The 12094-nt window shown below is 37.8% G+C and overlaps 2 protein-coding genes across 3 annotated transcripts; one reads left to right on the forward strand and one right to left on the reverse strand.

Annotated features, from left to right (window-relative positions):
* Positions 1 to 4709: 4709 nt before the first annotated feature.
* Positions 4710 to 7637, forward strand: LOC109153438. Its single transcript, XM_019301309.1, has 5 exons — positions 4710 to 4917; positions 5590 to 5656; positions 6173 to 6336; positions 7193 to 7268; positions 7422 to 7637. The coding sequence occupies exons 1-5, from the start codon at positions 4732 to 4734 to the stop codon at positions 7436 to 7438; spliced, it is 510 nt and encodes a 169-aa protein (XP_019156854.1). The 5' UTR covers positions 4710 to 4731; the 3' UTR covers positions 7439 to 7637.
* An 80-nt stretch (positions 7638 to 7717) lies between these two features.
* LOC109153437 (rop guanine nucleotide exchange factor 5-like) lies at positions 7718 to 11584 on the reverse strand. 2 transcript variants are annotated; one of them, XM_019301308.1, is made up of 8 exons: positions 11064 to 11584; positions 10803 to 10919; positions 10232 to 10386; positions 9928 to 10002; positions 9547 to 9837; positions 9094 to 9432; positions 8517 to 8993; positions 7718 to 8159 (listed from the first exon to the last, which is right to left on the reverse strand). In XM_019301308.1, the coding sequence occupies exons 1-7, from the start codon at positions 11293 to 11295 to the stop codon at positions 8526 to 8528; spliced, it is 1677 nt and encodes a 558-aa protein (XP_019156853.1). In that variant the 5' UTR covers positions 11296 to 11584; the 3' UTR covers positions 7718 to 8159; positions 8517 to 8525. The 2 variants fall into 2 exon arrangements, with proteins under 2 accessions (XP_019156853.1, XP_019156852.1); XM_019301307.1 differs by lacking the exon at positions 7718 to 8159 and having other exon boundaries at positions 8357 to 8993; positions 11064 to 11583.
* Positions 11585 to 12094: the final 510 nt, after the last annotated feature.

Raw genomic sequence — 12094 nt, forward strand, 5'->3', positions numbered from 1 at the left:
TTCTAGACATACGAAACATCAAGAAGACACTCAAATAGTTCCACAAAGAACATCGGGAAGTCAAAAGATCGAATACCTAGTCAAACGGATCACGGGGAACAAATTCCGAACAAACGCCACCGTGTACCCGCGGGTGGACCCACGAGTAGTGCCCCACCCGTGGTTCCGCCCGCGGGAACACATTCCCACAGGGCTTTGTACCCGCGAGTAGGCCGGCGGGTGGTGCCCCGCCCGCCATTCCGCCCGCGGGAACATTCCTGTTCCACAACAAATCCCTTCGGGGATTTTCTTCTCCAAACACAAATTCAAGTCCAAAACATGCCAAATCTCACCCAATACAACAAAATGACTTGAATCATGGAAAATGTCAAGCAATGGCACAAAGGAACCCTAAACACAAGCTCTAGATATGCAATATCACAAGACAAATGCATAAACCCTCACATTTCATAGCAAAACACATGTAGAATCCAAGAAATCACATATAGGTAAGCAAAATAGGTTTTGTAGAGCATGGGTTACCTCTTGTAGACCAAAAGACTTCACTTTACACCACAACAAGTTCCCCACAAGGCTTACTGATGTTATCACATCTTAGCTTGTTTTTATAGTTATTTTGAATCATCTTAGTATTTAAGTTCTTTAATTTTGCTTATTTAATACATATTTTCCTTGCTATTATCACTTAATTATGGTTCACACTTGTTTTGAATGTTTTACGGTGTTTGTTAGTGTTTTTGAACCATTGTAGGTCAATTCTATGAGCAAGGGAAGTTCAAGGATGAGTTTGGAGCAATTTTGGACAAGTTCGGGGCCCAGAGTACTCGACGCGTCGAAAATTTCCAGAAAGTTTGGTGATCGGGACCTGCTGGTCTCGACGCGTCGAGCGAAGGCGCAGCAAATTCCAAATTCCAAATTCCAACTTCAATTTTAAAGCAAAAGCGTCAATTTCTTTATTTAAATATAGGAATTATAATTTGAGTCCAATTTTGTACAAGATTCCTATTTCATCTCAACTTTGTACCCACTATAAAATCCCTCCTTCCTCAACCCTAATAAAGGAGACGGAGAGAATTCAGAGATTCTTGGAGACAAGAAGGAGAGAAATCAAGAGCCACAAGTTGTCTTGGAAAGCAAGAAGAAGACTATGGAGATTTGGGAAAATCGTCTGGTTAATTCTTGTACTCTTTTGATGATTTGTAATTCTTTATTTATATTTTCTATGTATAATTTAGTCATGCTTGGCTAAATTCTTTAGAGATTCTTGGGTAAAAGTGTTTATGAACCTATGTGCCTGAGCTCTCAGTTTCTTTAATATATTATTATCTGGGTTTAATACTTGTGTTGCAATCGTGATAATATTGTTTGATGCTTGTAATTAATGGCCATAGTTACTAGCTTCATAGCCATGTTTGTGTCACCAATGGGAGTTGGGGCATAAATTAGGGCACACACGATTGCACCTAATGGTTGGTCCTTGGGAAAGGGGAACTTATTAGGGGAAGTTTATTCTAGATTGTTGCCAATCGGGAGATGGTAGTAATTAGGAATAATTGAATGCTGATCTTCGATCTTATTGGGTGTTTAAGCCACGGGAGTGGAAATTCACTAGGAATAGAGATTACGGGAGTAATTCGATTCCACTTTGCATTCCCACACAAATCTTAATTCCAAACTAAATATTGCAAACGATAATTAGCACTAGGTGATTAAATACTTGAATCCCATGAATCTCAGCTTCTCTCTAATTGTTTTCAAAATCCTGAACCTCTGTTTTATTTTATTTATTTTATGCCAATCAATCATCTAAGTAATTGTTAGGATTAGCTCTAATGAATAAGTTAGTAACTAGTGCTTGATACAACCACTTCCCTGTGGATCGATAACTCGTACTCTGAGAATTATTTGTTTGCAAATATACTACGCATCACTTACTTTCCAAACCCACTTCAAGATTAAACCAAAAGATCATAAAGATCCTACCTTTAAGAAAAAGACAACTAAGATGGAACCAAAAAGACAAGATAAACTTAGATCTTACCCTCCTAGATGCCCAAATAGGTGAAAGGTTGAATCTTGGAAGCAAAACTTGAAATCTTGACAAGGGTCTTAACTTGGCTTGGAGAATAAGCTACACTTCTTTTCTAGAGAGAAGGTAGAGCTAATTTCTAAGAATTGTAGGGAATGAAATGAAGAAGTCTTCTAGGTTAGGTTACAATACTAACTCTTAGTGAAAAGTCAAGAATACCCTTACTAACCCTTAGAAAGTGTAAGGAACAAGGGAACTCCCCTCAAAGCTCAAGGTACAACACAACTTTAAGGTTGACTAGCCAAATACTAGTCCTTAAGTATTAAAAATCAGGATTTTAGGAATTAATGCTTCAAATAAAATAGGATTAATTACTCAATTAATCCATGAATTGAATGTGGATTTTTGGGGTGTAACACCAAGACATTCTCCGTGCTATCCGTGTAAGGATCAAAATCTGGCACCCATGGCTTCACTATGAGGTAGTGATCCATGATCATCCAAGGCCCCTCAAACATAGCGAACTCCAGATCATCCACCGAGCCAAATCGCACGAGGTAATAATCGTTGTCAATGGCTATTAGATCCATGCTCGCCTTCGGCCGCCACATCAACTGGAGTCTTCTGACCAGATAGGCATAGCCCACTCGTCTGCCCATCACCTTGATGATTAGTGTCTTCCTCCATGGAGCCCGGATCGCCTCCACCTCCGCTTGCGTCAATTGGATAGTAGGACACAAGGGATCATCGTCGTCCTCATCGAAAAGCCTCCATTGGATCGGCCTCCACCCCATTTCACCAGAAGGCTGGTAAGGTAGAGCGTTCTGTCCGGATGCGCTCTGGGCATACGTTCGTTGGGGTGACGGCAAAACCTGCACAGATGGCGTTGGGATTGTTTGTCCGACCGTCGTGATCTCAACATCGGCCTGCACCATCGCCTCTGTCGGCGTCTCGTTCACAAACTCTATGTCGGCATGCGGCGGCCTCTCCCTTGTTACGCTCACCATCTAGCTCATTGGATCCCCGTTCGTACCTTTCTGCTTCTTCGTGCTCTGTTCCAGAAGATCTCGATCTTCTTCCGATCGTTGGCTAGAGAGAGTTTCCATCCTTCCAAAAATCTTATTCTCTCATTTTCAACCAGAGAAATTCTTTCATAGCACAAGTTTTCTACCATACCCTTTATTCTTGAATTTTCGATCAAGTAGGGATGGAAAATAATAACTTTTTTTTATGTTTTCTTTTTTACTTCCATTGATTCCCAATTTTATTTTGAAAACTTTATTCAATGCTTTAATTTTTCTGATATTTTTTTTCTTTAAAAAAAAAAAGTAAATGATAGAGACATTTTGATTAGTTTAATCTTAAAAAATAGTGTAATAGACATTCAGAGAAACATTCGGAGAACTCTTTCAAATAAGTCCGATAACAGTTAAACTTCAAATTGGTTAATCAAGACTACAAGACACTTAGATGTTGAGGAATAATACCCAATGTCAATGCATGGACTCAGTTATAAGTAAGGTTGCAAAAATCGCTAGCTAAGCATTCCTCGGGCTCCTAAGGGGCGCCTAGCGCCTAGGTTCCTTTTTTTATATTTTTAAACTTTTTTATTTGTAAAAAAAATAAAAAATTAAGACTTGATAAGTAATTAATTATAAACTATTTAATACTTTAATATGCAATACTAAAATATTAAATATTAACCTAAAAACATCTAGAATTGTAAAATGTATAAAGATTTAAAGAATCAAAACACAATTCAACAAAGTCATGACTCACAAAGTATCAATATTAGAGTAGTTGATTTCGAATTTTTTAAAAAATATTTTTTGAATTTGCGACAGATTTGAACTATATGGTTACTTTGCTCAAAACAACGTCGTTTTGAGAGAAATAACCTATTTAAAAATGAAACAATAGCTAATCGGCCACCTAGCCCGCCGCGGCCTAGAACACAGATTATGGTAAAAATCCAGTCGGTGGGCAGGCACCTAACGCCTAGGCCATGATTTTTGCAACCCTGATTATAAGGATGTGTTCAAGAATAATATTAAAATTAGAATTCAAACTCATTTGAAATTAGATATGACAATAGGGTCCACACTTTTGAAAATGAGAGAGAATTACAAAGATAAAATCGTCTTATGGATAAAGTAAAAGGCATGCAGAGACTGCTCTTTCAAATAGGTCCGATAACAATTCAACTTCAAATTAGTCAACCAAGACGTACTACTAGACACGAGATGTTGAGGAATAAAAAAAATACTCATCCAATGCCTCGAAAGGGGTGACTGCATGAGTGAATGTCATGAGTTCAATTATATTCTTGCACAAAAATGCACGATGGAAATTTTTTTTAAAAAAAACAAAATCTAATTATAAGTTGTTTCCACTAATCAACTAGGATTCACCCCATCTCATACCCAATTACCCACCCTCCATGTATTTCTTTTCTTCTTTTTTTTTTTAATTTCTTTATAAGCAAAATAAAAATAGAGAACCAATAATTTTATAAGAAGAAATTCTTATACGTCATGTTGGCTATTTGGGTTACATCCGTAGAAGGTGGAAGCTAATCTATTAGATGCATGATATGATATGATGCCATTTACTCTCTTTTGGTTTGTAAATAAATAGCTACCCCCCACAAACTACCTTAAATTAGCAGTCTACTCCAATTCATACAATTCAATACAATAGTTATGGAGAAGAAGAATAATATTGATATAAAAACCCACTACAAGAAGCAGCAGAAAATGGCAGCAGTAAACGCTAAAGCTTCATCGTCTTCCTCCTTTGCCACTGATCTATTTGGTCCCAAAGTTTCCTCGGAATCCTCGACCTCGTCCTCTGGCCTCTTCGAATCTGTTTTTGGTCCTTCCTCCATGGTAATATATATATATATATATATATATATATATATATATATATATATATATATATATACCTCTCTTTGGCCTATTAAAATAGTTAGCCTATCAGTTTGACTTGGTTAAATCACTAATATGAGTATTTGATTAATTAGGTTTTGTAACAGTTTATTGCTCTAAAACACTAAAATTCAAAAACTGCTAAAAGCAGTTTTTTTGATCGACTAAGAAAGTCATTTTGTATGTAATCAGCTAATAGTTAATTTACCAAACATCTTTTTACAATCAGGTAATATTATCAAGTAGTCAAACTCACTAACTAAATCAACTTACAGCTATTTATCGAAACACCCCCAAATCACCTTTAAATTAAAGAATCTCAGCTCCTATACATACTATTTGCTGTTAGTTACATTGTATGTATATATGCAGTGGATGCATCAATTCATCCATTTCTACTTGTTTCACGTGCTGTGTCATCATGCCAACTCGTTTGTAGTAGCAAACTGTTCATGTTGAGAGGGTTTCATATAATCATATCCAAAAATTAGATTAATTAAAAAATAATAATGTGTTTATATATATATATATAATGTAAATTTTGATCATGTGCATTATGATTCGACTTTAATTAATTTATTCATGAATTCCAATTCTAATATAATCGTATGTTTGAATTGTTATTATTAGGGATTGGGGAGGCAGTCCACTTATAATGGAGTTATGTATAGCAATACTACCAAAAGTGGAACTCCAGGTTTGTGAAAACTTTTTCCTTAATTAGCTTCCTACAACCTAGTAATTAATAAGTTGAATGTGAATGTATATAAAATGTTCTCTTTTCCCTACATACATAGAATCAACTAACAAGAATTGCTTACTACCATGTACTTCATTGACTTAGTAATCATGGGGTTACAAATTTGACTCTAACAGTAATGGCCAATTGGGGCCTGGCCTTCTTGGATTTAGCATATCATCTGTGGACAGATTAGATTGGTTTATCTCCTTGTGGTCCTTTGCTAGCTAGGCCGAGTTACAAGGCAACAATGTTTAATTACTTAGTGCACACCTTTAGGTATGTAGTAGTTACGGATTTCCACTAAAAACAAGAATTTCTGAGGAGGAGGAGCATGTAGTTCAGTGGCATAAGTATAAGACGTCAAGCAACAAATCGAATCAATATAATGTTATTCTAGCTAGAGATATATCAGAATATAAATTGTAATATGTATGCCTCCACCATTACCAAGTTTCATATATAATTTTCCAGATGGTTCAACTCAAAGAGGGATGGATTACAAGATCAAAAGCTCCATGTTTGAGGGTGATGAAAGAGCAGAAAGACCATGCAATTTCAGTTCATCAATATACTATGGTGCCCAGGAAGTTTATTCCCCAACAACCAACCACACCCCTTGCTCTCATCATACTTATGTTAGTACAAACCCTAGCTTCCTTTTCATGGCATATGATAGATAGGATGCAAGCTAAGATTATTACAATACAATTACTGTGAGTTAAAACTCAAAATAGTTCTCGACTATAATCGTTTTTCTCAATTTCGTCTTAAATGACTTTGGTGACCTAATGTAGTCCCAGACTTTTGTGTTTTTACTCAATTTAGTCTTCCGTTTGTTATTTCATCCATTTAGTGTTAAATAGATGGACAATTTAGTAATTTCAATATTGGCATCTCTTTTTTCCTACACCTGCAAAGTGCGAAATCCCTATTTCTTTTACGAATTCCTCCCAATCCTGCGAATATAATTAGGCACTTCGCAGATTTGGGAGTAATTCGTAAAAGAAAGAGGGGTTTCGCACTTCGCAGAACTGAGAGTAAAGAGATGTCAATATTGATATTATTGAATTGTCCTCAATTTTAACACCAATTTGACAAATTAACAAACGGATGACTAAATTAAGCAAAAAGAACAAAAGTCTAGGATTACATTAAGTCACTAAAGTCATTTAAAACGAAATTGAGAAAAACCATTATAATCGAGAACCATTTTAGGTATTAATTCAATTATAGTGGTATTAATCTATAACTCTATTCATATATATGTTCATTAATTACTTTTCTCAATATACCTTGACTCCCAATTTTAAATGAACTAAACAAATACCCTTTATATATACCAGGTGGAATATAATGAATGGCTAAAAGAGGTCGTCATTGACATAACCATTTAGATTCTTATCATGAAACCTAATTATAATTTGAACAACAACATTAGTGAGGACAAAACTTATGTTAAATTATATATTCAATACTTGTGATTATCATCAGTTCAAGAAAGAGGAAGTAGAAGATGATGAAAATGGGAACAATTCAAACTGTGCTTCAAGAGGAAATTGGTGGCAGGGTATGATTATATTATTTATTTTCTACTTATAGCAAAGATTCGGTTGGCTTAGTCTCATTTTGCAAAATCGAATATTGGTCTAGTATGAAAAAAGGAATCGGTAATGAAATTTCTAATTTTGTTTTTCTCGATCTCTCGTTGGTTTAACTGCAGGATCACTCTACTATTGATGGATGAAACCTTAAAAGACAATCTCACAACAGCAAGGGGCTAGACAACTAACAATGTCTCAGTTTCTTCCTTTGTTTTCCTTTTTTTTTTTTCCTGCTTTTGAGAATAATATAAGCTAGGCTATATACTGCAGACATCCTTGTACTTATCCCATATATATGTCTCAAATAAATGGATTATGTTAAAAAAGTTGCTACATGCTTCTTTTTTAGTACATCTGAAATGATGATGGACAAAAATGCTACCGGAGCATTTACTTGTATATATTTTTTGGATGAGAAAGGAAACCTGCAGTCACTATTTAAGAGCAATATAATGTTGTAAAAAGTAGCCTAGGGGCGTCTATGTCATTGCAGTCCTAGACAGCTTTTAGTCGGCTGACCGACTAACTGGCCGACTAGGCGCTGATTCGGCTGAGTTGAGTGCCTAATTCGGCCGAGTCGAGCACCTAACTCGACCGAGTCGGTGCCCAACTTAGCGGAATTGGCGTTCAACTTGGGCGAGTGATTTTTTGTCTGCTCAGCTACTCTTCTTCTATATTTCTCTAGCCATGTACTCAACTAACCATTTAGCATATGCAATTGACTAGTTTGGGGGATTATAACATTCTAACAATTCCGAGCCCTAAGTGGGAAAAGTGGAGACAATATACTTGGATTACTTAGCCGCGCCTAGGCGCTAGGCGTCCCCCGGGTGCCCGACTAGCGCCTAGCGCCTTCTGCAACATTGTCCAAGAGCATGCACCAGAGGTAAATACCCGCCTTGTGACCCTAGCCGGTAAATAACCACAAAGAGGTAAACCTATAATCACTCAAGCTAGGAGTCAAACTTGTAACCTTGTTGTTACTAAGTCAACAATCTGACCAAGTTGGCTGAGGTCCTGTACATTTTAAACTATGGACAGGCGAATTAAAAGAAAATTGAGAAGTTCTTTTTTTGTTTTTAATGTAAAAACTCAAAGGTATGGTAGTAAGCTTGAATAATGTTCTTACATGCTGTATATATAAGAAGTTTACAAGGCATACATCTTGTTTGTCTATCTCTCTATAATAAACTCTTCTGCAAATTAAACTGCAATGGCATGGCTCAACGATTAAGTGGCTGCAAGATCGAACGCTGCTCCTTGTGCTGCTGATCTGCACCCGCCAAGAAAGTTTTCGATGATAATGGTTGTGAACTTTGATTGGAAACAGGAGGCGAGGAAGCTCCCGGGGCCTTTGCAGAGTTCTTTGCCTTTGCTTCACCACCTAGATAGTTCGACAGGGCTCGTTTGACACCAAAAGCCCGCCCAGGGAGCTTGTTGCTGATGAATGAAGTCCTCGCGGGGCTTACCAGGGGCGCGGGAGAAAAGGTTGTAGTAGCAAAGGCTGGGGAGACAGGCACCGAGGGATAGGGGGGGATTGGAAGTTTTCGGGGGCAAATTTCTGCATCGTCGGGTTGAGATTGCCTCGTTATGTCATCCACGTATAGGAGATCATCTATGCGCGCCACAATGTTGAAAGCAAGGCTCTCTAGGACCCTCGAGTAGCTCTCGAGGATAGATTTCCCCACATCCTGAAAAAATTTTCGAGATTGAATAGAGAAAACAAAAAAGGTTTAGGAAAGCAGACTTCATTGTACTAATGCACTGTTGAAATAAGAGCAAAGTATTGACCTTATTGCAATGAATCTTGCAGGAATCCAGGGAGGTTTGGGTGAGGCCAGGGAATCTTTGCTTCAAGCAAAGAAGAAGATTCTCAGCTCTCTCTGCAAGCAAATCCCTCTTGTCTCCATCAACAACCAGATCTTTAACCATATTCCAAGAAGTTTTTGCTGTCAAACGGCCTGAATGGTGTCTTCTACGCCAAACGTATATTGCAGCTTCCACACAATTTGCCATCTCGAGAGCAAGGTGCTCGGAAGACAGGTCAAGGCAATCGAGCAGGCACTCCGAAGAGAAATGGTCTGATGTGATATAGCGATAAACGACATCTCCTAGACAGCCTCTCCCGCTCTAGACACAACCAAAGAAATGATAACGAGTTTAACGAGCACCCTAGAACGATGTAAACATTCAAAAATGACTGCCATTAATCTGCGTTTTTGATCAAATATCACGAGTACTGACCTTTGGGAGAGCTTCCAAGTAAGAGACTGGAACATCCATCTCAGCAATAGCAATGCTGTTGATGGACATAGCGGCTTTTAGAATCTGGCTCGCGCATTCACGCTTCTGGTTTAACTTCTTCCTCGTGCCCTCAACGAGACCGCTAGGAGGGACCCTCGGGACAGGCAGCCACCACTTGTCTTCTTGTCGCTGGATGGCCTTACGGAAAGACCCCGAACCATCACTCTCGCTTTCAACCACACTTTGATCCACATACCAAAACTCCGTGTCTGTAAAACTATCTAAGATTTCCTGCATCATATCATTCGACTCGGTTTTAGAACAGTTTCTGTTCCTAAACACATAAATAATATGAACACAGCAAAAAAGGCCGAGTCTTACAGTAAGCATGTGGTCGAGTTTCCTAAGAGCTGGAAGGTTAATAAACAGATCTGATCGCGGTCTGCTACTCATCACCTGACACGAAAATTTTGGTAACTTAACAAATTTGCTATTAGGAACAACTCAAAAGCTCAAAAACTATAAGATCTGAAGCTATTCATGCTGTGATTAAAGAATCATGATAAACATACTCTATTGCAACATGAAATTAACAAGAAACTTCATATAACGAATTCTCGACTGTGGGTTTCTATGGAAAATATCCATCGAGATTGATTATATATATACAGAGAGCAAGAAATACCTCTAGCCTACTTCCATCAGGGAATGTTTGCCAAGAAGGTATTAATTCCACAATGTGATCACTAACAGCAACAAGCCACTCCATCTCTCTTCGCCACAACGATTTCTTTTCGGGATGCAATGGCTCCAACCTCCACAATTGCCCAAAAACCGTAGCTGTGTTACGTTGCACCAAACACAGTCATTTATACAATTACTGACACAAATTTGAGCATCAGATATCGAAATTGTAGAGATATGATCCAACACACACACAACATATACAGTTAGGACCAAACGAACCCCTTCTTCACCGGCCTCTGCCCAACAATTCCCCCTCCTAGCACATGCCAGTCTTAAATGAACAGTTTTTACTTTCTGGGACTTGGACCCATGATACCACTTGTTAGGATAAGCGTTTACAACTACGCAAAAAGCTACAACTCGCAACTTTATTTCCCTATATACCGTCACGTTTTCGATAGGCAGGGTGCAAGACTTGACCCTTCAGGCCTTCACCCAACATATACATAGCAGATTAATGTATGTTTGAGAGAGAGAGAGAGAGAGAAACACAGGAGGATCAAAAGTACCACAAAGATTAGTAATGGCATTTGAAATTGCAAGTGCTGCTGAAACCCCTTTGCCACCACCAGACATATCTTCTCCAAGCAGCAATTTTGCAAATCTCTCTTGCATCATATCAAATTCTGGGGAACAGAAACCAGAAAACTTGTCAAATTCAAACCACATATATATGGCCCAAACAAACAGTATCATATGAACCACAAAAAGACAACTTTTTTTTTAATCAAATTATAACAGAACATCAAAACTAAACAGACAATAAAAACCTGAAATTTTCGAGTCCACCCCTTCATCAGCTTCCTGGGATTTTCTCTCTTTTTGAGCTTCACATAATTTCTTGATCCCAGTTGTCACCGGAATGGGCCAGCCCAACGGGGCCGGAGAAGAACAGCTCTCCGACGAAGCGTCGGAGATCGACACTCTCGAGCTGGACTCACTGAGCGACTCGCACGGACACGACCCATCTCTTTTCTTCTTCCTCTCAACTAAACCATCCATTTTTTTCAAACAATCACAGAAGAATGTAGGAGGCAAGGTGAACAGAGGGCTAGGCCATCAAGAATCGAGGCTCAAAAAAAGATTAAAAACTTCAGGTGATTTCCCACAAGAAAAAAGGACTAGAGATTCTGAGAATGTACGGTGGGCTCGGGATTTTATTCTCTGATTTTACTCCGTATGTTGTTATTACAAGACAGAATTGAGATTTTCAAATTTTGAGGTAACTGTCTGTCTGCTACACATGCCCAACGTCTATTTCTCTCATCTGTTAGCTCTTTCTTAAAGAAACAATAAACAAATTACCCACAAGGGTGATGAACATGTCAACGTGACTTCCCTTTTAAATTTTTACTCTATATACTTACTTTTTTGACTTTAAACGGTTCAAAGTTAAATGATTCTCTTAACAAATTACATTTTTTTATGGTAAAAAGTCAAAAATCATTAAATGTATTTTTTTTAAGCCAGAGAAAAATCCAAGACCATTAGTTGGTCATGATAGTCGTGGCTCCAAAGAGCCCTAGCTCATCCTCTCTCAGATGAATTAGAATACTTGCTCGGGGTTGCTGGAAGATTTGAATCCCCTCATCATATTGCAGTCTCGTTTTTTTAATTAAATTAGTGAACTTAAAATGTGTGCATTTGAACCATTAAACAAACAAAATATATGTAATTGAGACATTAGAATTCACTTACATTGGTTACCTGGCATGTAATAAAAGCTTTCCTTTCATCTTCCGACTCAGAGGAAAATTTCAAAAGTTTCAACGCAAATTATAGCAAGAACAATAAAAAAGTG

This window comes from Ipomoea nil, unplaced genomic scaffold (genome assembly GCF_001879475.1).
Source record: "Ipomoea nil cultivar Tokyo-kokei standard unplaced genomic scaffold, Asagao_1.1 scaffold2484, whole genome shotgun sequence".
NCBI lineage: Eukaryota > Viridiplantae > Streptophyta > Magnoliopsida > Solanales > Convolvulaceae > Ipomoea > Ipomoea nil.